This window comes from Struthio camelus, chromosome 3, assembly GCF_040807025.1.
Source record: "Struthio camelus isolate bStrCam1 chromosome 3, bStrCam1.hap1, whole genome shotgun sequence".
Taxonomy (NCBI): Eukaryota; Metazoa; Chordata; class Aves; order Struthioniformes; family Struthionidae; genus Struthio; species Struthio camelus.
The window spans coordinates 5,723,741-5,749,704 of NC_090944.1; the positions used below are offsets into that span (position 1 = coordinate 5,723,741).

The window sequence follows — 25,964 nt, forward strand, 5'->3', positions numbered from 1 at the left end:
TCCTCTTGACGCCCTCCCTTCAGATACTTGTCCACATTGATGAGATTCCCCCTCAATTTTTTCTTCTGCAGGCTGAAGAGTCCCAGCTCCCTTAGCCTTTCCTCCTAGGGGAGATGCTCCAGTCCCTTCATCGTAGTGGCCCTTTGCTGGACTCACTCCAGGAGCTCCATGTCTCTCTTGTATTGGGGAGCCCAGATGTGGACACAGTACTCCAGATGCGGAAGGGTGCTAGGAGAGATGGAGTCTCTGTCCTTGAACGTGCAATTCATATATGCTACTCCCAGCGCCTTTCCTCTTGGCCTGACTTCATGTATATCCATTTCCCCATCCCAGCGCTCTGACATGCTGGGAGAGGTGGGGGGCAATGGCCATTCCTGTCTGGGAGTGGTCCTACCACAGAACATCCTTCTGCTTCCTGTTGCAGGAACTGCTTCCACGTGCCATACTTTGAGAAGAAGGCCTGCAGGTACATCAAGAGCTGGTGGCCAGACCAGCGCCGGAGACTGTATAATGCCACCATCATGGACAAGATTGCAGACAAGGTGGCCAGTATGTGCTGGGGATGGAGCTGGCTCAGGGGATGGGGTAGGCCATTCCTGGCACATCCCGGCTCCCTGCATGTCTCTGCAGCTTGTTACAAAGCAGGGCCAGACCATTGCAGAGAGCCTTTATCAAACTCATGCCAGGAAAGAGGAAGCTCCGCAATACTAAACGCTCCACAGAATGAATGGCCAAACCCTGGGGGTTGAATGAATTTTGGTGTGGGTCAGACCCAGAGTGTCCCCCGGAAGGCTGAAGGAAGGTGGGAGACTTTACCTGCCTGGACTCCTGGAGTGAGCCCCTTTTGTGGCAGAGCCTCCTTTGTAGCCTGAACTGATTGCTGAGGAGCCTTTGTGATGCCTGCAGGTGGAGAGAGGTGAAATTCACATCAACTGAAGCCAGCCTCCCCCAGCCAAACATGTGCCAGAGCTGAGCTCTGTGGCAGGAAAGCCTGGGGAAGAAGCAGGTGTGTGCTATTGGCAGTGCCAGGGCTGCTCTTCATGGAGTGGCTGTGGTGCTAAACCTCAGCCTGCTGTGGGGCTCTGCTCCACTGCCCCCTTCACTGCTTCCCCCCCATTGCCATTCCAGGAGGAAGGCCTCAGTGATGTGCAGGAAACGATCAAGACGGAGAAGCCACAGCTGGAGCGCTGGCTCCGAGGGGTCCTGGAGGAGCTGAGCAGTGGGTGCTTGTGAGTAAAAGACTAGCAAAAGCTGCCCACCAAGGACCTGTGCTCTCAGCCGGGATATGGGCAAGATCATGGGACTGAGAGCATGAGCTCCCCTTGCGTTATGCTCCGAGATGACAGGCAATCATTTTCTTGGCTTAGCACACCACCATATTGATTGCCTTCTGCCTTGGAGCATGGGCAAGGTGGTACTCGCCTCTGAACTCCAAAGACCCCCAGCCAGTGATGAAAGCCACACAGACTCAGTCTTGTGGCCTCCACAGACTAGTGCCTGAGCAGTACCTTCTCCTCATGCACGTCATTGAGTGCTGGGTGTAAATAGGCCACTTGGCTGCGATTGCAGCGCACACTGAAAGAACAAGGGCGCTTCCGTGTAGGCAAGTGCCCTACTGCTAGCAGAGATCCAGCCTGGCAAGGCTGCTTGCAGAGAGCCAGCAGGCTCTCGCAGGATTCATGCTGACGAGCTTTTCCATCAGGCGCTTTGTGACCTTAGCTGACAAGGACCGGCACCACTCTTCCCGCACGAGGCTGGATCGAGAAAGACTCGAGTCCTGCATGAGGGAGCTGGTAAGTGTGATTCAGCTGGGGAGGAAGATTCGGGAATGGGGCTGGTCCCCATCAATCACAGAATCACAGAATCGTTTAGGTTGGAAGGGACCTCTGGAGATCATCTAGTCCAACCTCCCTGCTCAAGCAGGGTCACCTAGAGCATATTGCCCAGGATCACATCCAGACGGCTTTTGAATATCTCCAGCGAAGGAGACTCCACCACCTCTCTGGGCAACCTGTTCCAATGCTCTGTCACCCTCACAGTGAAGAAGTTTTTTCTCAGGTTCAGATGGAACTTCCTGTGGTTCAGTTTCTGCCCATTGCCTCTTGTCCTGTTGCTGGGCACCATGGAGAAGAGGCTGGCCTCATCCTCTTGACACTCCCCCTTCAGATACTTGTACACGTTGATGAGATCTCCTCTCAATCTTCTCTTCTCCAGGCTGAACAGGCCCAGCTCTTGCAATCTTTCTTCATAGGAGAGATGCTCCAGCCCTCTAATCATCTTGGTAGCCCTCCGCTGGACTCTCTCCAGGAGTGCCATGTCTCTCTTGTACTGGGGAGCCCAGAACTGGACACAGTACTCCAGGTGAGGCCTCCCCAGGGCTGAGGCGAGGGGCAGGATCACCTCCCTCGTCCTGCTGGCAACACTCTGCCTAATGCACCCCAGGAGACCATTGGCCTTCTTGGCCACAAGGGCACACTGCTGGCTCATGTTTAACTTGTTGTCCACCAGCACTCCCAGGTCCTTCTCGGCAGAGCTACTTTCCAACAGGTCAGTCCCCAGCCTGTACTGGTGCATGGGATTATTCCTGCCTAGGTGCAGGACCTTGCACTTGCCTTTGTTGAACTTCATGAGGTTCCTCTCCGCCCACCTCTCCAGCCTGTCCAGGTCCCTCTGAATGGCAGCACAGTCTTCTGGTGTGTTAGCCTCTCCCCCCAGTTTAGTATCATCAGCAAACTTGCTGAGGGTGCACTCTGTCCCTTCTTCCAGGTCATTGATGAATATATTGAACAAGACTGGGCCCAGGACTGACCCCTGGGGGACACCACTAGCCACAGGCCTCCAACTTGACTCTGCGCCATTCACCACAACCCTCTGTGCTCGGCCATCCAGCCAGTTCTCAACCCACCTCACCGTCCACTCATCTAGCCCACACTTCCTGAGCTTACCTAGGAGGATGTGATGGGAGACAGTGTCCAAAGCCTTGCTGAAGTCCAGGTAGACAACATCCACTGCTCTGCCCTCATCTACCCAGCCAGTCATTCCGTCATAGAAGGCTATCAGATTGGTCAAGCATGATTTCCCTTTGGTGAATCCATGCTGACTACTCCTGATCACCTTCTTGTCCTCCAGATGCTTAGTGATGACCTTCAGGAGGAGCTGTTCCATCACCTTTCCAGGGATGGAGGTGAGGCTGACAGGCCTGTAGTTCCCTGGCTCCTCCTTCTTGCCCTTTTTGAAGACTGGCGTGACATTGGCTTTCTTCCAGGCCTCAGGCACCTCTCCTGATTGCCATGACCTTTCAAAGATGATGGAGAGTGGCCTAGCGATAACATCCGCCAGCTCCCTCAGCACTCGTGGGTGCATCCCATCGGGGCCCATGGATTTATGGATGTCAAGTTTGGACAAAAGATCTCTAACCTGATCTTCCTCCACCAAGGGAGAGTCTTCCTTTCTCCAGCCTTCCTCTCTTGTCTCCAAGGTCTGGAATTCCTCAGGACTGGCCTTAGCAGTGAAGACTGAAACAAAGGCAGCATTCAATAACTCTGCCTTCTCTGTATCTTTTGTCACCAGGGCACCTGCCCCATTCAGCAGCGGGCCCACGTTTTCCCTAGTCTTCCTTTTGCTATTGATGTATTTGAAGAAGGCCTTCTTGTTGTCCTTGACATCCCTTGCCAGATTTAATTCCAACTGGGCCTTAGCCTTTCTTGTCGCATCCCTGCACGCTCTGACAACGTCCCTGTATTCCTCCCAAGTGGCCTGTCCCCTTTTCCACATTCTGTACACTTCCTTCTTCTGTTGGAGTTTGGCCAGGAGTTCCTTGCTCATCCATGCAGGTCTCCTGCCCGCTTTGCTGGACTCCTTCCTCAGAGGGATGCACTGATCCTGAGCCTGGAGGAAGTGACGCTTGAATATTAACCAGCTTTCTTGGACCCCTCTTCCTTCTAGGGCCCTACCCCAGGAGATTCCCCTAAGTAGGTCCCCGAAGAGGCCAAAGTCAGCTCTCCTGAAGTCCAGCGTTGCAATCCTACTCATTGCCCTGCTCCCTCCTCGCAGGATCCTGAACTCCACCATCTCATGGTCATTGCAGCCAAGGCTGCCTCCAACCTTCACATCTCCAACTAGACCTTCTTTGTTCGTTAGTACAAGGTCTAGCATTGCACCTCTCCTCGTTGGCGTCTCCACCACCTGAGTCAAGAAATTATCATCAATGCTTTGCAGGAACCTCTTTGACTGTTTGTGCCTAGCTGTGCTCTCTTCCCAACAGATGTCAGGGTGGTTGAAGTCTCCCATGAGAACCAGGGCCTGTGATCGTGAGGCTTCTTCCAGCTGTCTGTAGAAGGCCTCATCTATGGCTTCCTCCTGATCAGGTGGCCTGTAGTAGACCCCCACAACAGTGTCACCCATGTTACCCTGCCCTTTCATCCTTACCCATAGGCTCTCAACTTGCTCTTCATCCACCCTGAGGCAGAGCTCCATACATTCTAGTTGCTCCCTCACATAAAGAGCAACTCCACCACCTCGCCTTCCTGGCCTGTCTTTCCTAAAAAGCACATAGCCATCCATGACCGCATCCCAGTCATGTGAACTATCCCACCATGTCTCTGCAACCGCAATGAGATCATGGCCCTGCGACCGCACACAGATCTCTAACTCTTCCTGCTTATTCCCCATGCTGCGTGCATTGGTATACAGGCATTTGAGAGAGCCAGTCAAGCACGCAGGCTTCCCAGAAGAGGTGCAAGAGGATCCTCCATAGCCACATTGCATGCTGTCTCCCCTGGTTGTATGCACCCGCTGGAGGCATCCTGACTTGAGCGGTGTTTTACTGACTCCCCTGCCACTATACCACTCCCCTTCCCCCATCTTGCCTAGTTTAAAGCCCTCCGTACCAGGCTGGCCAATCTGTTGGCAAAGACGCGCGTGCCCCGCTTGGTAAGGTGGATCCCATCACTCCCTATCAGCTGTTGATCTTCAAACAGGGTCCCATGGTCATAGAAACCAAAGCCCTGTTGCCAACACCAGCGGCGCAGCCAGCTGTTAACTTGGACAACTCGTCTACTCCTCCTCCTGTCCTTTCCCCTCACAGGCAAGATTGAGGAGAAAACAACCTGGGCTCCCAGACCCTTGACCATCATTCCCAGAGCTCTGAAGTCCCGTTTGATGGTTTCCAGTTTGCCTTTCGTGTCATTAGCACCCACATGGAAGATCAGCAGAGGGTAGTAGTCCGACGCGTGGACAAGCCTTGGCAGTCTTTCCACGACATCTCTTATTCGAGCCCCTGGCAGGCAGCAAACCTCTCTGGACAAGAGGTCAGGTCGGCAGATAGGTGCCTCTGTCCCCTGCAGTAGGGAGTCACCCACAACAATCACTCGCCGTTTCTTCCGGGGGTTCCTGCACGGCACAGGGTCTGCCAGGCCAGTTGCCTCCCTTGGAGCCATGCCCAGCTCCTCCTCGGGTTGGAGGGCGCTAAACTTCTTCTTCAAGGGTAAGTCTTGAGGAGGAGCAAGAGCCTTTCTCTTTCTACGAGAGGTCACCAGCTTCCAGCCCTCTTCAACAGCGTTATGATGCACCTTTACACATGGTGCTGAGCCCTCTGACACCTCCGCTGCAGTGGGGACAGGGGACTCCCGGAGCTGAACAGTCTCCGAGAACGCCCTGTCAATCTCCCGCTCATCCTCTTGGATGCTATGCAGCCTACTAACCTCCTCCTGTAACTCCTTTATCTGGTGACGCAACTGGTCAACCACAGCACACCTCACACAGGAGAGCTGTCTGTCAGCCCAGGCCCCAATGCGGTGGGGAACCTTGGTCCTTAGGGGTCTTGACTTCCAGTCTCTGCGGATTGGTGGTTTGAGGTTTATTGCTAAAGAGGGGGACCCAAGAGCACTTCCTGTCTTGCACAGGTCCCACATGACCCTTGGGTCCACACCACTACGTCCCCTCCATCACGCTCTGCTTTTCATTGGGAAGAAATCCCGGAGTGCAGAAAAGGAGTCGCTTTATTGTCAAAGAGTTCAGGAGAGGGGAAAGCAGGAATGTAGGGGACTCTGCCGAGTATAGATGCTGCAGGGCTAGCTCTAGCCTGGGTATTTGGAGCTGGTAGGCCAACGTATTGGAAAGGAGCTGTACAAAGACCAAGTGGTTTATCCAGCTGACGCAATGAAGCTTCCTTAGCCAGCTGCATACAACAGAGTGATGAATGTGACCTGTGGAAGCCTCTATGTCCCCTCTTCTGAACTGCCAGATGCTGATTTGTAGTGGAGTCAGGGAAAGGGGAGAGACCATGCTTAAGACAAGGCTTGAAGCCACTGCAAAATGCCATAAGCACAACTGACACCTCTCTGTCCCATGGCACGTCCTGCTGGGGCAGAAACCTCTGTGCTGTGGACCCTTCCTATATCCTGCTGAGGTTACCAAAGGGGCGCCAGAAGTACCATCATCTGGATGCACATGGCAGGACTAAGGCATTTGTGTCCTCACCACGCCTTCCTAAACGCAGGGAGACCTGTCTGGCTGCTTTTGCCTTCTCTGTGCTCCATTGTGCTCTCATTCACAATGTGTCCTGGGCTCCCTTTTAATCACAGGAAAATGTGGGGCAGCAAGCCACGACTCTGCGCTCGCAGGTGAAGAACACCACCATGAAAGACAAGGTGAAGCTGGTGCAAAACTTCCTCCAGAAACTCTGGTTGTTAGCTGATGAGGTGAGTTGCCCTCCACAGGGAGAGTGCCTGTTAGCTGGGTCAGCTTATGGGCAAATCCTGCGTGCAGGAGAGTTCCCTGGTGACACAGGTCTTCTGCAAGGAGCCAGTCCAAGAAGACAAGACCTTTGTTGGGCTCTGCTCCTTTTCTAAAGGACCTGTATGTTCCTCCTGTGTCAAGACAAGTGCTTAGACCTCTCTTCAGACCACCTAATAGAAGTGCTCAGCCAAGGCAGCATGACCACTTCCCTCCACTGACTACACCAGTTATATCTCGTGTGCTAATTAACCAGTCTGTGGTGGGAACTGAGCCCTGGCTGTCCATCCTGGTGCACCGTGAGCCCAAGCCAAAATGCCCAGCCCTAACCCGTCCGCAGGTGAGGCCAGGCTTAGCCCTGGACAGGGCATCCCTGGAGCCGGTTGGATGGGACCCCTTGAGGTGGGGGCGTTTCCCAGCCTGGCCCAGGGCCTGAGGCAGGGCCCTGGCCTGAAATAGGTCACCAGTATACTTTTCACCATCTGGCAACTTTGTGTAGTCTGTCTATAAACTGCCCCGTGCCTCCCAGGTTTGCCTATACGCTCCTGGATTGGGAAGGATGAGCATTAATATAAGTTGAAGAGCCCTTCCCAGACAGTAACAGAACTGGGTCCTCTTGCAGTTGAGCTAGAGGATGGTTTTGCCTGCCTTGAGCCGTGACAAGGCCGTGCAATTCCCCAGGGGAGCAGCCCCCAGAAGGTGGCAAATGTCCACCCAATATTCAAGTGAGCAGCCTGCAGCCATCTCTGATTTTTGCTAATTAGAGAAAAATGTTAAGTAGGTAGCTCTTTGGAGAGCTTTCAGATGAAGCCATCTAATTGTTATCACTGCGGTGTACTCTTGCTTCACTCCACCTCATGGGTGACAGTTAATAGCCGAATATGTTAGAGCTGCTCACAAAATTTCCAAAAAGATGCTATATCTGCAAAATCTCTTGTTCCTTCCTGCAGAAAATTGCAGTTCCTCTGAAATTCGTGCAATTTCTACCTGGGTCTGTGTGGCTGCAGCCATTTGGGGTTATTGGTCCACGTGGAAGTTGTAGTTTTGGCACTTGCTGTTCTCATTTGCCAATATGGGCGAGGCTCCTAGGCTTGGTGAAATAGCCCATTATAAAGTAACTCTTTTCTCTGCTTTGGCTTGCCACAGCAGAAAATAAAGCAGGCTCTAAGGCATGATAGGAGATGTCCAGAGAGGGAGCTGCTTCCATTGTAGGGAATGGAAGTGCAGGGCACCTGCCCTACAGTCCTCGTGGGCACTGAACTAACAGAAAGGGAAAATCTTCAGCCTTCCAATCTGGAGTTAATATCTTTTTTTCTTTTTTTTTTTTAAATTTTATCAGAACAAATGTAAATCCCAGTTTCTTTCCTGCTAGGCTTCACCTTGCCAGTGTGTCAGGGGTCAGAAAGGGCTAAGATGCTGACAGGGCTCTTCGTTGGTGTTCACAGCCCCAGCACACCATTGCTGACCTCTTCATCTGGATGATGAGCAACAACAAACGCATTGCTTACAGGCGTCTCCCTTGCAAGGATATTCTCTGCTGCATTGTGGATGAGGAGATGGGAAAGGACTGGGCCGAAGTGAAGACCGTCTTCCTGAGGGTGCCTGCCCGTCTTCCTTGGGGGAGCTGAAACCACAAGGAGGGAGGTGAAGCAGAGACAGAATCGGGGGGATGGGGGTGGAGATGAGAGAGCTGGGTACCAGGTGGTCTGGTAGGTGATAGAGGTCTGGAAGGAGAGAGATGTCCTATTGAGTTTGCTGGGAGGGGAGCTAGTGGCTTGAGAAGAGGAAGCCAGTGTGCTGGGAAGAACATGATGCATGAGAAAGAGTAGCGGACGTGATCCAGAATGATAAGGGGTGGGTCCCTGGGTTTAAGGAGCAGCGGTACAAGGTGAGGCCGCAGAAGGTGGTGGGCACTGCAAGAGGTGGTCTGTCCAATCTCTAAGGCCCCTCCTATGTCCCTGTAAAGTCTCTTGTCCCTTGTGCCCAGCTACCTGGGAAGAGGGGCTTTGGACCTGCAGGCTGGACAGTTCAGGCCAAGATGGAGATTTACTTGTGGCTGGGCCTCAACAAGCAGCGCAACGACTTCCTGAGCGGCGTGCCCTGTGTCTTTGAGGAGAAGATGACAGCCAGAGGCCCAAACCTGCCATCCTTTCCACGCATCAGCCTCCTTTACACGAGTAAGAGGGCAGGCTATGGAAAAGGCAGGCGGGAGCCTGGTTCAACACCACTTGGGCCAAGGACCTGCAGGAACTGAGGGGGAAATATGGGAAATACTTCCACATGTGCCAGTCTGAGGTCTCCCACTGTTCCCGTGGGGAGCTGGGGTGGGGGACTTCTGCGCCCTTCTCCTTACCCCATTCCCAGCTGTCATTCTGCACATCGTGAGCAGGACCCTGAAGAAGTCCATATCCATTCAGGATCCATGCTTTAAGCCGACTTCCTTCATCCGTGTTGGCCCTGAGCAAAAGTGTGCCTCTGAGACCTTGCTCTCCATGGCTAAGCTCCAGGGATGCATCCCAAGCTGTCTCACTTCCCCCTCTCTCTGTCACAGAGAAGCAGGTGTTCCAGCTGCGAGCCCACATGTACCAGGCCAGGAGTTTGTTTGCTGCTGACAGTAGTGGCCTTTTGGCTCCCTTTGCCCGAGTTGTCTTCCTCACCCAGAGCCAATGCACCGAGGTGAACACTATTTCCTGACCTGGAGGAGTGGGCAATCCCTGGGGTTGAATGTGGTACTTGTCCTCTCATCTGTCCATCCTGCTGCCCTGCCATGGGGCTGGGTCTCCTGACTCCTGCTGAATCATGGATCAGGTTGACCGTGGGGTCCTGGGGTGCAAAAGCAGCCATAGCACTGGGGCCTGACTATCTATCTCGAGCTTCCTTTGAGTGCAAGGTTGCCTGCTGGAAGTCTCTTCCCCAGCTGCAGGCAAGTCCAACAGCCCTTTCACTGCATGTCCCTGGGCACAAGCACACAGCCACCCCGTTTCTGTGTGACTGAGCTTTCAGCTGCCTGGTGAAGAGAAACTGGACCCTACAGGAAGCAGGAGGTGTTTCTGTGCCATCTCTTCCTGTGCTGAAGGCTGCCGAGCTTTAGCAAACCTCGTGGAAGCTGGGGATAATTTGTGCCTGCCTGCTGTTTTTTCCTGGGAGAGTCCATGGGAGATGCGCTATGGCTCACTTGCCTGCAGAGCAAGCGCCAGCCTACGGGTGCTGCCAGCACTGAAGTTGCAGCCTGTGGCCTGGCTCAGACAGGCCAGGCCTGGGGTCATTCACGGAAATGGGGTCATCCCTGTGGCTGCCCCTTTGCAGGGTACTGTTTTGTCCTGATTTGACAGAAGGAAGCAGATGCTCAGGCAGAGAAAATTAGACCATCAGAGCAAGGGGTGAACTCTGGGAGCTGCAAGTATCTTGGGTCAAGATCTGCCAAGCGAGTTAGACCTGTAATTCCCCTTCCTTTGGATCAGGCTTCAGATCCTAATGTGGCTCTTTCCTGTCTCTTGCCCCATAAGCCATCAACCCTCTAATGGGTTTAGCCCCAGGTGCCTTCACAGTATGATCCAGTAAATATCTGTGATCCAAAGCACTGCTTGGCAATAGCATTAATACCCAATAGACTGCAGACTGCCACAGTGTCCAGCATCTGCATCAGAGCTGCCTCAATTCTCTGAATAAGCAGTGGGGAGAAAAGGACCTTTACAAGACAAAATACATCTCATCTATTTTAGCCATACACCTTAGGAAGAGACAAGCGGTGCCATAAAGAGATTTCTTTTCTCTCCCCTCCCTAGTCAGGGATCCTGGGGTGCCTACCATGAAGTAAGGGAGCCTTTATGTTGTGGACATGCAATGTGACCCAAGATAAATCCCCTCATATTTTCAAAGTAACCTCCCCGCTGCTCGCAGCGCTGCAAAAGTCCTGGTGCAGGAAAACTGAGATCAATATCCTCTCTGCTCCCGTTGTTCAGAGCCTTAGGCCCTGGCTGCTACTCCTAGCTGTAGTGGTAAATGCTGTTTCTGTTCCTCCAGGTTCTCAATGAAAGCCTTTGCCCAAGCTGGGACCAGCTGCTGGTCTTTGACAATGTGGAGCTATACGGAGAAGCTCACGAAATGCGGGACGACCCTCCCATAGTTGTCATTGAGATCTATGAGCAGGACCCAGTGGTAAGATGAATCTCAGCAGAGGAAAGCATTTCTGATTCAGGTACTGAGATCACTCCTGGCAAGGCAGCTGGTGCAGCAGATGTGAGAAGAAGTGTTTTTCCTGACCTGTGGAAGATGTTTCCTCCCTGTTTCCCAGGGCACAGAAGAAACTAGGAGCCTCTGCTGCTAATTGATCTCTTGCACTCGTTGGTGTCTTATGTTTGGAGCCAGAAGCAAGAGTTCAGGTGAGGCTGGAGGCAAGGATATATTACTGTAGTCTCTCCCTGTAGAGCAGTGCTCAGTCCTGGCCTCATTGCTGCCCCAACCCTGGGCCACCTCCTTCACCTTCCTTAAAGATGTTGGTGCATTAGGAAAGGCCTCGTGGATGGAAAGGCACCAGTGAAAGGTGGCACTGAGCTTTGGTCACGTACGTGCAGCAGACTGATCCTGTTCTGCCCATACTGGAGAGTGCTGTGGGGCTAACTGTGGAGACCTTTGGTTGGTCTCTCAAGGCAGACAAGAAGCCCGATGCTAAAAACCCGAGTGCTGTCTTTGCCTGGCCAGGGCAAAGCTGACTTGATGGGCCGCACCTTTGCCCAACCTGTGGTGAAGATGTCAGATGAACAGTACTGCCCTCCACGGTTCCCTCCGCAGCTGGAGTGCTACCAGATATACCGGGGCAACTCCACAGCAGGCGACCTGCTGGCTGCCTTTGAGCTACTGCAGGTAGCAGCTGGACAGAGCCATCCCAGACCGAGGGAGGGAAGAGAGCGGGAGGGGGTGTGGGGGAGAACCGCGTTTAATCCACGCTTCTGTTTCTGAGGTGCTGCAAAGAGTGGTTAGTTCATGCATCCTAGAAAAGCTAGCAGGGTGTAGTATAGCTACTCGCAGCTCAGTGTGAGGGCAGCTCCTGCAGAGTTATGCTGGTGTGCAGTGAATGCCAGCTTCTTTCTGGCAGAGAACCCTACTAAAGCGTTGCAGCAGCATAAAGTCTCTGCAACATCCCTGGGCTATGGAAGCTGTCATTGGGAGTCTTGGTTCTCTCAAGAGATGTCAATGGGAAGGTCCCAGGTAAAAGGGGTGTGAGTTCTCATAGAGGAAGATGGTGTATGCTAAGCATCTTTGACAAGGAGCTCAGGGTGGGGGCTAATCTCTCTCTGTAGGTATCCCTCTCTTTCCATTGACTAGACAGAGCAGGAGATGCCTGGAGTGGTTGAAGGTGGTGGAGTAGAGACCTGCTGGCTTTGCTCAGGCTTTGAGCTGGCCAAAGCCTGTCCGTATCAGCCTGTCAGCTGCACTAGTGGGTGGGCTTGGAAGTTTGCTTTGCTGCTGAATGTGCCCTGTGTGGAAGCATAGCACCACCTCTTCTGCTCCTATGAACACCTTTTCCCAAAGTGCCTGTACTGTACAGTCAGTGGATTGCTGAATCATCTAAGACTCTACAGACCCAGTGCAGGAGAGCAGGGTGTGCCGGTTCCCCCAGTTCAAAAAAGCAGACCTTAATCCGTGATGCATCTCTTCCAGATTGGAGCTGGGGGCAAGTCAGACCTGCCTCGTGTCGATGGGCCCACAGGCATTGACAGGGGTCCCATCCTGCCAGTGCCACTGGGGATTCGTCTGGTGCTGAGTAAATACAGAGTGGAGGCAAATGCGTTGACAGCAGAGGAGTTCGTCTTGGGGCACCAGACTTGAATGCTGCGCAGCCAGATGGCTACACAGCAGAAGGTACTGTGTTGTCATGGCCTCGACCAGATCCCATTATGAGGGCTCCAGCTGTTAGGCGAGGGTGATGTAAGGCAGAAGACTCTGTCAGTGGGTGTTTGAAGGCCAGGAGGGATCTTAGAGGTTCTGATGACAAGTTAAGCACCTACAGCCAGATGTTTGGATTGCAAGGACCTGCCTGTACTAGCTGCACAGGGAGTTAAGCTGCAGCAGCCCTAAAAAAAAAAAAAAAAAAGCAGGATGACTGGATTACTACTTGCTTTCTTAACTGTGGGCACCATAGCAAGCCTAGGAGCTGCAGTAGAGGGCACTTGGTCTGCAATTCAGAGGAATGCACATTAGGGGTGTACACCTACACCTGAAGTAGTCACGCTGACTCTCCCTTAGTATTGGTGGGAGGGGAAAAACCCAAGATTGGTAGCCTGAAGCTCATTTGACCTATCTTGGACCTCAAGGACAGGATGCCTGCTGCTTCTCTCTAGTGAGATATGGTGACACATCCATCAGGGCTCCTCACCCTAGGCTGACTTGGTAGACAATGGTGATGTGGGCAATAGAGACAGTGAGGTTTGGTGCATGACTCACCCGGCTGTTGTAGGTGTCTCTGCTAGGAGGAGATGCTGCTGATCGGATCCCCAGGGGCTCTAAAGAGATCCTACGTCCACGTTTTGTAGACTTTTTCATCTGGTCAAAGAAATACTATTCCTCTGGTGCGCAGTGTGAATATGGCCATGGGGGGACAGGAGGTGGAAAAAGCTCGTTTCAGGGGGACTTTTAATCATGGTGTTGGTCTCTTATCCCAAGAAAGGAAAGGGGAGGAGGCAGTCATTTCCCTGTTTCTGACAAAATGCTGCCAGTGCTGAATGAAGAGCCACTGCAGATGAGCTAAACTAAACTGATGTGGTCCTGCTCTATGGAGTCTGAGGGCAGAAGAGGGCTAGGAGAGGAGTGCTGAGGGCATCGGAAAGGAGATGTTAGGCTGTTGCAGGTGAGTCATGGGGTGGTTTGTGTGGGGTCAGTGAGAGAGCATGCTGCATGCCAGAGCCGCATGGAGAAGGAAAAGAAGCTTGAGGGCTCCATTGCTGCCCAGGTGATTTTGTGTGCCGTGAGGGATCCTTGCTCCCAGGGGATGAGGAAAGCCAACTCCTTTGGCTCCAGCAAAGAGGTCTGGCAGCAGTTGGGGGCAGTTCTTCTCACCTGTATGCCTTTCCTCCTCCTGCTGCCCTAGATGTTGTTCTGGGGACTCAGAGACCTGAAGAGAGTGAACGTGGCTCAGGTGGAGCGGCCCCGCATGGACATTGAGTGTACTGGAAAGGGGGTCCAGTCAGCTCTCATCCAGAACTACAAGAAAAGCGCCAACTTCAGCCCTTTAGTCAAGCGGTTGGGAGTGGTGAGTGTTGCCTCTTTCCTCTGAGCCCTTGGCCAAAATCCAGGCTTGGCTGGAGCTCAAATTGTGGCTGCTGGCCCCTTGCTTCCGTTTGCCCACGATAGTAAAGGAAGTGATCTCCAGCCTAGTTGGGGATCCCCTTTCTGTGATGGCTCCCAGGCCCAGCTCTGCTGGAGTTACATGAGACCTCTTCCTCCAACATGATCTCTCTTTGAGTCCCTACTGGCAACCACCACAATAGACATGCTGTAGCCTACATGCAGCCCTTGATAACCAGGACCCCTTTGCTTCCAGGACCTCCCAGAGAATGAACTGCTTCACCCGCCCCTCCACATCCGAGTGGTGGAGTGCCGGGCTTTTGGGCGTTATACCCTAGTGGGGTCCCATGCTGTCAGCTCCGTCTGAAAGTTCATCTGTCGCCCACCAGAGAAGGCAGCCCACCATTGGAATATGACAGGTACCAGGCTTGGGCCAAGAGGAACAGGCTGGTGTGGGTCATTGGTGGGGCACCGCACACAAGTGAGCGATATAGAAAAGAAGGGAGATGGGTAGTGGGTTGTAAGGACTATGGGGCATTGTCTGCTTGGTTGTTAAATGAATTAGGATTCAAGGTTCACATCAAGGGGTTGGGAAGCCGTGGGGGCATGAGGTCATCGTTGCCTTTTGATTGGTTTGATCCATGGGTCTCACTGTGATAACTGCCTACTCTTCCTGACACCTGTCAGACAAGAAAGCCTGGTTCACCACTAACACAGCTGTGTTTCCGTGGCTCTACAATCTCCAACTGTTCCTTAGGACTGGGAGATGAATTTGCTCAGGACAGACAGCTCAGGCTCCCGTGGAAGAGATATAGTCAATACACTTAATGCAGCCTGGAGGGCTGGACTCATCGTTGTGTCATTGCAAGTAGCTTTTCTGTCCAGGGCACGGGCCTTGTGCTCTAGACTAGACTGAATTACTTAGATCTCTGGCGATTATAACGAGAGCCTGGGATGGCTTGCTTAGGTGGAGGTGCCTTCCCTGTGGACGTTTGTAGCAAGGAGACCTGAAAAGTCATGGGGACAGCAGCAAGACCAGCAGTGTTCCTGGCACTGAGGTGGCCAGTGTTTGAATCCCAACCAGTGTACTAATTTCCGTGCTTTGGTCCTTCTCTGAACAAGAGGGTCACATGCCACTCCTGTCTGAATCCTGTAGGATCGCACTTGAGCTCTCAGTTTCCACTCTGCACTATCCTTTCTCTCTTGTTGTCTGTCTTTCTCTGTCCTCTGTCCAGTTGAACTGCTCAATGGCTCTCTGGCAATGGCCATCAGAGGTCCTCCCTCTTGCCCCACAGGAGAGCTTGTTGTCAAGGTGGAACCTGAGGTTCCCATCAAGAAGATGGAGACCATGGTGAAGCTGGAAGCTGTGAGTATCCGTGTGTCGGCACTACTTTAGCATGTCTGTCTTCACTGCATTGTCAATAACTGGTTGATCCCCCCGCAAGCAGAGGCCACCTTGTGCTGTTGGGCATGTAGTTGGACTGATGCCTGGAATTAAAGGCCTTGGGGTCATAGTTAGTTGCACTAATCAGTCACGTCCTGTCCTGTCCTGGCTGAACTCAGCTGGTGCTTGCTGCCCCAAGACAGCCTGTCCTGGGCTAAGAAAATGAGGTATTTGTACGTTTTCCTGTGAAGACAGTTAAATAGGAATGAGCCCCCATGAGCATAACCCTGCCCCTGTGTTGCTCTGTCTGAACCATCGTTCTGTGAATGGTGCAGACTCGAGATGCATGCACCTCAGATGCATGTGGCACAGGGCTGATCCAGGCACACAGAGTCATCCTGATGCAGGCAGAGCCCTCTAGACCTACTGGGTCTGCCCTGAAAAATCAGCAGTCTGCACATGTGACAAGCAACGTGTCCCTGAGGAGTCAGACTTTGCTCACGTGTTGAATAAGCCTGTCACCGTTTTCTTGCCCAGAATGGAAATTGGAGCACCCTCCTGTAGCTGTCTACTCCAGAGCGCTCTCTACCAAAAGAAATGCCTGTGTCTCTACAGGAAGCCCTTTGTAGGGACATGTCCTCCTCTGCAGGCAAGCAGCATGTGTGCATGCATGTGCCTATGGGCACATTGCGGGCTCCAAATGTGCATGCATATCCATGGCCCCTCATGGGCACATTTACAGAAAGACCACAGCACATACAAAGCCACTTCTGCACAGATGCACATGTGCATAAACACACACACACCCGTACAACCCACAAGTCCTTGGTGGATTTACAAATGCACCTCTACCTAGAGTTCCTAGCAGGTGCACAAAAAACTCTTGTCACTTGCATTTGCATTCACAAGGAGTCTGTTGGCCCAGCTGTGTTCAGGAGGACCCCCAGAGCATGTGTGCATGTGTGAAAAGCCCTGGCATGCACATGCTTGTTGGCTTCGGGAAATGTACCACAAAAACTTGCAAACCTCCTTAGCTAGACAAAAAGAAGCTCCAAGGGAGCAAAGCAGTCTTTATCCATACTGAAGGCCCAGGTATCTTTCCAGGCCCGTGCTCTCATTGTTTGGGATTGGGGTTCTTCATTAGCAGAGCTCTCCCAAGAGGAGATGGGTTTGATGTGTCCCAGCAGACGTCTCCCTTGTATGTAGAGCTTCCCAGCCAGGGCTGTTCCTTCAAGGCCTTTGCTTCCTGCAACCGTGGGGAGCTGTTTGTGACTTCTCGCAGCTCACTGTGCACGTGTGTGTCTGTGTGCCTTTGTACTCTGCTGCCTTTTGGCGGTGCAGTTGCCCACTAGCCTGCTGTTCCCTCTCCCTGTTCCCTTTTAGCCCTGGTGGCAGAACTCGGATGCAGTGGTGAAGGTGGAGGTGGTAAGTGACGGATCTGCTTCCGAGCATAGTTGGGCTGGGAGGAGCAGGAGAGACAGCACCCTGAGAGTGTGCATGATGATTATTCCCACCACAACTATGTGGTTGTGGTACCACCTCCCAAAGGCTTAATGGTGAGGCACTGAGCGGGCTCAGGATACCTTGCTGGGACAGGGGGCCTGGTACCATGTAAGCTTCAGGTGCTTCAGCCTGGGAAATGCATGAGTGAAAGGGATGGTGGAAAAGGGATGAGGACATCTCTGGTTTAGGACTCTGACACTGTCTCTCTGGAGCCTTGGGCAGCTCCCTTTGCTACTCAGAGCCTGTTGTGAAAGGTGGCAGGTGCTAATGATACAGGGTTCTGCCTTCTCAAGGGATTTACCTATCACCTTGGCCCTTTGAGAGACATCTTGCTTCCATCTGATCCCTCTTCTCCTCTGTCTTTGCTTCCTTTGTTCCTGCAGTCTGAGGAAGAGAAGGAGAAAAGGAAGAAGAAGAAGAAAGGAGGAGGAGGAGCAGGAGGAGGAGAGGAAGGAGAAGAGGAGGAGCCGGATGAGAGCATGCTGGACTGGTGGTCCAAGTATTTTGCTTCAATTGAGAGCAGTGGAGGGGTGCATGTAGGGGGGTGCAGGAAGATGTTCCCTGCCTGCAAGGTCTCGGCTATTTCCAGCAGAACAGCACAGTCCCAACATCTGTTGGGACAGCACAGCAGTGGACTGCTTTTGAAATGCAAACAGTGCCCATTCCCAGCACTAAGGCTGGGACCACTGGCCTAAGGAAGGAGGGGAAGTATGTGTATTGAAGTCCCCATCCCCAGTGTGAAAAATGGGGTGGTAGAAAAGCAGCGATCAGCTGCTGTTTCTGTCTGTTGCCTCCCTGATCATTGCCGAGCTGGTAAGGGGCACGTGGGCTTGCGCCAGCCAGGTGCTCATTCCGTTTCCCTTTCTGGTACCAGCCCAGTCATCTTCCCAGTGTCTCAGCTGCGAACTGCCCAAGTGCACAAGGATGCCATGCAAACATAGACACGTCCTCCTGCCCCATCCCCTGCGAGAGACTCTCCCTCGCACACAGTCCTGCTCATGGCTGAGCCCTGCCTTTGTGAGAATTCCTGCTCACGTACCAGTGCTGAAAAATTGTACAGTGAGGGAGAGGGTGTTTCTTTTCTCCTGTGGGGCCTGATCCTCCGCTGTTACACAGAACCACCTAAAACTAAAGGCTCTTTGCACTGGCAACATCCCTGGCCTTGGGAACTGCTCCTTGGATACCCTAGAGCCATCCCCACTTGCCTGGGCTCTGTCCAGCTTCCTGGATGGACACACAATTTAAACAAGTGCAAGAGAGAGGTAAAAGTGCTTTAGCTGTCAATAGGCTGTTCTTGCAGAGACCGGGGTAGCCTTGTGGCCAAAGGCTTGGGGCCATGCTGCTTTTCTCGCCAGCCTTGCCTGACTGTCAACCAGGCTTTCACCTGGCAGAGCTGAGCAGGATTTCTCTTCCTTGAGTGTACTTATTTTGTGTCTCGTTTGTATTCAGAGCACAGTTATTTAGCAGCGTCACTGTTGAAGACTGTGTTGAACAACTTTGATTTCTCCAGTTTGGCTAGATCCTAGCTCCCTGCTCAAAGGAGAAAGGGAGAGCTGCGACCCCTAAGCTAGGCACTTTCAATGAGCACAGAGAGCTCAGTGCAACTGGCCACTCGTTGTTCATTTTGTTTCTCCCCCAGCAACTTTGGCAGCAGGAAGCAGCCGCAGCAGAAGCGGAGGAGGAGGAGGGAATGGAGACTGCTGAGGGTGAGCTGTTTGCAAGCAAGGGAGGAAACGGGGCAGGGAAGGGTAGGACCAGAGTTCCTTTTGGTGCTTGGGCACCCAATTCCGAGCATGCAATTGCTCTTCTGCTCAATCAGATACTCGTGCTGTGTTGCATATCTCCAGGCAGGATCAATTTTTGTGAATGCAGACCTGGTATGGATTGTGTTGGGCTGACATATCAGGCTGCAAATGCCAGGGGACTCCCAGTCCGAGTGTGGCATTGTGGCAGCCTCCAGCTCATCCCTGCTGGAAGGAAGGCTGTGTGGAGGTAATGAGATTAGTGACTAGGATCTGTGTTATTGACTGAAGGCATTTTTGTGCCTTCAGAAGTTAGTAGTCGCATCCCCTTGCCCATGCGTTTATAGAGCTGCAAGGCTGTGTGCTCCAAGTCTATTGAGAACACCAAGGCACAGATACGTTAATATCGCATTTGCAGGGTTTTCCCTCGTCACCATGAGGGAGGCTTTATGGAGGCCTCCTTTTGCCCCAGTTTTGCCAGGGAAGAGTCCACTAGGCAAGATGTTTGGGATCCATCTAACCTGACTGCTTTTATCTTCAGTGTAAAGCTGAAGAGTGATCTTTTTAAAAAAAAAAAAAAAAAGTGTAATCTGGAAGTGTAGTCTGTGTTCTGGTTTTCTAGAATGGGCAGTAGAGAAAACTATGCCTTTCAGGGCCAGTTCTCTGACCTATTTTAGATACTGTCCTGAGATGAAGTGTGCCCTGAGTGTGTTTTTCTCTCAAGGAGTCTGGGGGAGAGTAGCTCAGATGGGGCATTGCAGATGCCTCAAGCTGGGTGAGGCCAATTTCATACCAAGAGTACTATGGGCTGTGAACATGAGTGAGCTGGGACCTGCTGTCCAAGGGTGACCTTGTCCACCCTGCAGGCTCTCTGGCAGTCCCTGGTAAGCAGGGCTGGTGAGTGTTTCCCTGAGGAGCCATGATTGGCCAGCTCAGTCATGAAGACTGAGATGGGAATGGGCAGAGGGAGAAGGTTAGGAGCCTCTGCGTAGGGGCTCAGCAAAGGGCCACCCTATGGACTAAATGGGCAGTGGAGTAAAGAAGGGTAGCAGCAGATAGCACTGAGTTCCCAGCGCTGCCTGCTTCCCCTGCTCTCCATAGGTCGTGAATTCAGAGGAGAGGGGGTGGTTGTCCTGTTCATGCAGACTCCATTAGGTGGGAAAAATAGAGAGTCTGGCTTCTGTTGGAAGACTAGCCTTTGTATCATGAGAAAGATGAGGCCAGGTGCTGCTGAGCTTGGCGATGACTCTGAGCAGCTTCTGCCTGGGCTTGCTGTAGTAGCAGAGCTGTTGGGGGGGGTGTCCTTGTATGCCTCCTCGTTCTCTGTCAGTCATTCTGAGCAGGGTTCATTTTCCCCTTTTACACTGCCCTTCCTTCCTGCTTTCCTCTTCCACATTAAAGGTTTATCTGTTGTCATCTGTCTGTTCTCATCTGCCTTGCGCAGCAGCCATGAAAGCTGGCGGGATAGAGGCAGTGAGGGCTGGGGATTGCACATGAGTGGGAGAAGCGTGCAGTGTTGTGCAGCCTCCTTTGAGCATGCCTTTCTAGGTAGACTGTACTGTGTCCTTGGCTGGTGACTGCTCTGAAGAGAGAGAGATCGTAAGAGCCTGTTGTTGCAGCTAGTCATTGGCGTCACCCTTGAAGAGCAGCAGTCTGTGCTTTGGCACTGAGCTTCAAGCATTGTCACCTCAGCCACACCTAGGCAGGGGTTTTGCTCTGCAAGCTGCGCACATGTCAGGGGTCTGGGCACAGGAAGTATTCTCTTCCATGGGCGCACCTAGCAGGGCCCAGCCAGGTGCCCTTGATGTTTTTCACTCCCTTCTCTTTTCTCCAACGCCATTGCTGTCAGCTTCAAAGGACGTAGCGGAGACCAGAGTGAGATGGGGAAATGAGCCCTTCAGGGAAGACTGGGAAGGGTGTTGTACTAGCAGCCCAGCAGGACAAGTGGAAAGAAGACAAGAAGGTGCTATGGGCAGGATCAGATATTTTCAGTGCTGTTGAAACTAGGCAGAGCCTAGGCTCTCAGTCCATGTTTCGTAGTCCTCCAAATGACTCCTGCTCGGGTCAACTGTGGGAGTTCCCTACACGGAGATCTGTGGGCTCCTGGAAATGCTGTGAGCTGGGTAGCAATGGCCAGAGCTGAGGAAAGAGAGGAGAGAGGTTGAAGGGTTTCTGTGGGACTGAGATGGGAATTGCAGGCAGTAGCAGCTGTCAGCTTTCATGTTCCTCTTGTTTGAGTGCCTGTGATCATGTTCCCCCTTCTCTGTCTTCCCCTGCTCCACCTCACCCTCGTTTCCATCTCCTCCATCCCCATTGCTTCCCCTTGGACTCAGAAATCAAACCGGATGACTCTCCCATGAAAGGCTCCAAGGGTCAGGCAAAGAGCAAGAAGTCCAAGGCACCCAAAGATGATAAGAAGAAGCAGCAGCAGTGAGCCGCTGAGCTTCCTGAGAAGCAGAACAAGCGGAAGATTGATGAACTGAAGGTATGTGTGTTGGCAGGGGGAGGAGGAGGCTCTGCCTGCTCAGCAGCAGGATGGAAGTCAGATCCTAGCCATGTGGAAAACACAGTAGGATGGATCAGCCCTGCTGGATGCATCTCACCTGTGTGAGGGGTATCTAGCACTGGGTGAGATGTGCCTTGGGACTGTCAAATTCTCTGCATAGACGGAGAGTTCAGGGTAACTAGCTTTGCAGGAAAGGACCTGGGATCTTGGGGACAGGAAAAGTCAGCAGTGAACCCTTCTAGCAGTGAAGGGCAAGTGCATGCTGGGCTGTGTTAGCAAGAGTTGGCCAGCAAGTTGAGGGGAGGGATTCTTCCCCTCTTTCTGGCACTTGTCAGATCCCTTCTGGCTTCTCTGTCCTGACTGGTGCTCCCCAGCACAAGGAAGACACTGACCTACTGCAGTGAGTCCAGTGGTGGAAGCCACCAGGCTGGTCACAGGTCTGGAGGACGTGGCATACAAGAAGAGGAAGAGGCTGAGAGCTGGGTTTGTTCAGCTTGGAGAGGAGAAGGTGAATGGGGGATTGAATTGTCATCTTCAGGTACCTGATGGTACATGGCAGGGGGATATGGCAGAGGACAAAGGAGAGTGCAGAAGGAAATGGACGCAAGATGCAGCAAAGGAAATTCCTGTTGGACATAAAGCATCGTTTGTTTCCTACAATGAACTGATTCATCATGAGTGTGCTGCAACTTTGCAGAGCTCTCCGTCCTTGGAGACATAGGAGCTTGACCCTGGGCAAGCTTCTCTAACTTTGAATGCCAGTGGTCCCTTCCCACCTCGGTTCCCATATGACTGTATGATTTGCCCATCCAGAGATGCCCCCATTTGATCAGGCAGCTCCCATGTTCAGCCAGTGGATGTCTAAAGCTCCTGAGGTGACTGGCATCCTGAGTGCCCAAACAGCTGCTGTATGTGGGGCTGAAACCCAACATGCCTCATGGCAGCAGGAATCACAGCCATCACTGTATGTAGTTCTTGGAGGGGTTTGTCCCACACAATGCAGCTGGAACCAGAAGTACTTGCAGGAATTACAGGGGAGAAAAAAACAAAGGTGGGGGGAGCTATGATTTGCTCTCTGTAACTGCACTGAAGGATCAGGCAATCGTATAGCTTAATGAGTAGTATGAGAAAGGCATCAACTTGGTCTTGAGAGTGGAGGAAGAAGTTCTAAGTTGGTGAGAACACCCTCCCCACGGTGGAATCAGAGTCTACAGCTATAGTAGGAGATGGATCAGGGCCAGGCATTGCCCATCAGCAACCCAAACCAGGACCCTGGCGCCAGGGCTCCAGGCCAATGTGCCCAGCCCCATCCCACTGCTGGGAATAGCCTGGGGCAAGGCTATCCCATGGGCAGTTTGGATGAGCCCTGGGTGGGGGAGAGCTTCCTGTGGGCCATAGCTAGCCTGGCCAAGACTCAGTGCAGGAAAGGGCCCTGGTTCAGGTTAGTGGTCCATGGACTTTACTGTATTATAATCTGTGACTCTGGGCCTGAGAAGGAATTTGAACCCAGATTATACACGTAAGGGGAATAGCTACACAGCCCATTCAGGTGAGGTTCCCTCCTATACATGATCAGTTTGGGAAGGTGCTTATGTCATCAAGGTCTGACCCAATGACCTGGAGATCCCTTTGCATCCTAGAGAATTAGTCACTGGGAACGGTGATGTCCATGATCTCTTTGATTGTCCTTGGGTAACCATTGGATCTTTTTTTTTTTTTTTTTAAACTGCTCCCCTCTAATTTTGTGTCATCACAGGTCTTCAACAAAGAGCTGGAAAGAGAGTTTGATAACTTTGAGGACTGGCTGCACACCTTCAACCTGCTCCGTGGAAAGACCGGGGACAATGATGACGACGCAACAGAAGAGGAGCGGCTAGTGGGGAGGTTCAGAGTGAGTGTGGCTGCTGAGTTGGGTCAGGGCAGGGACAGCTTGGGAAAGGCTTGCCTATAGGGTTCTCTCCTTGAAGGTGCATTAGCTGAAAGGAGGTTGGATGTAAGAGAGACCAATTTGCATTGACTCAACCACATCTCCTTGCAGGGGAGGGTAAGCCTCCAAGGATAGCCCCAGGAGTCAGATGGCTTCACAGAGTGCATTGCAGAGGGCAGTCCTTTGCAGCAACCAGATCTTTTGTGATTCCTACAGAAGGCCAAGGGCAAAGCAGATCCTCTTTATCATCCGCTGTGGATATAAGTCATGCCTGGAGTTATCTTTGCAGACTATTTTTCACCAATAGCACGGAGCTGCCTGCCATGTTGCACCAATGCATGCAAGTTAAACTCTTGCTGGAGGGAGTGATCAGACGGTCAGGGAGCATGGAGATGAACTGTGTTTCACGTGGTAGTTCCTGGATTTCCCAGCCCCTGCCTTGACAGCACCTTTTATTTCCATTGCTCCTGGTTTTCTGCCAGTTGTATTCCTGGAATTCCCTGCCTGTGAGCACCTTGCTAGTCTGATTCCTCTGCAGGTGTCCTTCACGTTGTCCAGTTGCTCTGCTCAGGGTTGTATCCTCTGCAGGGGGTGCTTGTGAGGCAGAGGAAGCTTCCAGACCTCGCCTGTCTACTACAGCGCAGGGCTAGAAACAAGGAGAGAAAGTGGGCTCTCAGGAAGGGTGGTTTGGGATGGGTCTGCTCGCTCCGAGCCTCGGGAGCAGCAGGACTACTGAGGCTGTGCACTCCCTTGTGCTAGGGCTCCATCTGTGTCTACAAAGTGCCGCTCCCTGATGATATGGGCAAGGAGGCAGGATACGACCCCGACTTGGGCATGTTCCAGGGGATCGCCAGCAATGACCCCATCAATGTGCTGGTCCGAGTCTCTGTTGTTCGGGTGAGTATAACCCATGTTGTATGCCAAGGCGTGATGCTGTGTTCCCTTACAGTGCTCGCACCCAGAGCTGGTGCTGAAGCTGCAGAGAAGTTGACTTTTAGTTCTTGGTGCTGTTGGTGCCAGCATCCACCTGATAGCAGATGGCACCAAGGTCAAGGATGCAGCATGAGGACTAAAGCAGCTCACTGATGGGCCCTTGAAAGGGGCGTCTTCCTAGCTTTGTGCTCTCCCCATTGGGATACTAAGCCTGTGTGAGGTCCAGACACCTGGCCTACAGGATGGATGGAGGTGTCCGTTGTAGTGCTCAACTTCAGAGAAGAATTTGGATCAGCCCAGACTACGAGATTCTGGTTCTTTACATAATCCCCTTTAGATAATCAATGAGGCATATGCTGAGCAAACCAGGAGGAGGCAAGGATTAGTAGATCTGGCTGAAGGGCCTGTCACCTTGTGGGACACATGCTGAGTGATAATCAATGTGGTTCAGCTAATGCCTGTCTCTTTATATGGAGTGCACTCTGGAAAAAGTCTTTCTTGACCTCCATTCTTATGTCAAGATAAGATATCTTGAGAAATCTCAGCCCTGCTGGAAGCACCTGGGTGGCTCTTTGCCAACCCCTTGTCCCTGCTGTTTTATAAATGCAACCTACTTTCACCTATGTTTCCCACTAACCTGGTTTCCCATCCAGTGCTACATCTCATTGCCCTGAGAAGGGGATAGCAGGTGAGATTGCAATCCCAGAATCACAAAATCACTGAATGGTTGAAGTTGGAAGGGACCTCTGGAGATCATCTAGTCCAACTCCCCCCGCTCAACCAGGGTCACCTACAGCATGTTGCATAGAATTGTGTCCAGATGGCTTTTGAATATCTTCAAGGAAGGAGACTCCACGGCCTCTCTGGGCAACCTGCTCCAGTGCTCAGTTACCCTCCCAGGAAAGAAGTTTGTCCTCATGTTCAGACAGAACTTCCTATGTTTCAAGTTGTGCCCGTTGCCTCTTGTCCTGTTGCTGGGCACCATGGAGAAGAGTCTGGCCCCGTCTTCCTGTCACCCTCCCTTCACATGCTTAGACTCATTGATGAGACTCCCCTCTCAGTCTTCTCTTCTGCAGGCTGAAGAGTAGCAGCGCTCTCAGCCTTTCGTCCTAGGAGAGATGCTCCAGGCCCTTCCTCATCTTAGTGGCCCTTTGCTGGACTCACTCCAGGAGCTCCATGTCTGTCTTGTACTGGGGAGCCCAGCACTAGACACACCACCCGAGGTGTGGTCTCAGCAGGGCTGAGGAGAGGGGGAGGCCCTCACCTCCCTCCACCTGCTAGCAACACTCTTCCTAAGGCTGCCCAGGGTACCATTGACCTTGTTGGCCACAAGGGCACATTGCTGGCTTATAGTCAACTTGTTGTCCACCAGGACTCCCAGGTCCTTCTCTGCAGAGCTGCTTTCCAGGAGGTCAAGCCTGAGCCTTTCCTGGTGCCCATGCACCAGGTTATTCCTCCCCAGGTGCAGGACCCTGCACTGGCCTTTGTTGAATGTCATGAGGCTCCTCTCTGCCCAACTCTGCAGCCTGTCCAGGTCCCTCGCAATGGCAGCACAGCTTTCTGGTGTGTCTAGTTTAGCATCCTCAGGCAAACTTGCTGAGGAGGCCCTCTGTCCTTTCATCCAGGTCATTGAGGAATAAGTTGAACAAGACTGGACCCAGTATTGACCCCTGGGGCACACTGCTCGTTATAGACCTCCAACTAGACTCTGAACTGGAGAGATTGAGGATACTTACCCCTGCTTGCGGGGGCTACTTACAGAGGCCCGTGGCCCTAATAAATCCATGGAGGGAAAGAGAGAGGCGGAGGGATGTCTTCTGGACATCTCAGTCAGGTTTCTGCTGAGGGTCTCTAGCTAGAGGAACCTGCGTCTTTCCACTGATGAGAGAGAAGCCAAAGGAGACTGTGACTATGTCTTTCCGAAGGGGACACAGCCACTTGGGCTTGACT

The 25,964-nt window shown here is 52.5% G+C and overlaps 1 protein-coding gene across 1 annotated transcript in view; it reads left to right on the forward strand.

Annotated features, from left to right (window-relative positions):
* The window catches only part of LOC138066518 (otoferlin-like), a 180,560-nt gene that overhangs the window by 144,648 nt on the left and 9,948 nt on the right, over window positions 1–25,964 (forward strand). Inside the window, 19 exon segments of the mRNA XM_068936384.1 lie at window positions 425–545; window positions 1,129–1,229; window positions 1,703–1,793; window positions 6,585–6,701; window positions 8,181–8,333; window positions 8,723–8,912; window positions 9,287–9,411; window positions 10,759–10,893; window positions 11,437–11,598; window positions 12,397–12,516; window positions 13,823–13,984; window positions 14,276–14,438; window positions 15,255–15,385; window positions 16,799–16,828; window positions 17,290–17,436; window positions 18,546–18,612; window positions 20,982–21,133; window positions 22,911–23,045; window positions 23,841–23,978. Coding sequence (XP_068792485.1) covers window positions 425–545; window positions 1,129–1,229; window positions 1,703–1,793; window positions 6,585–6,701; window positions 8,181–8,333; window positions 8,723–8,912; window positions 9,287–9,411; window positions 10,759–10,893; window positions 11,437–11,598; window positions 12,397–12,516; window positions 13,823–13,984; window positions 14,276–14,438; window positions 15,255–15,385; window positions 16,799–16,828; window positions 17,290–17,436; window positions 18,546–18,612; window positions 20,982–21,133; window positions 22,911–23,045; window positions 23,841–23,978 — 2,440 coding nt within the window.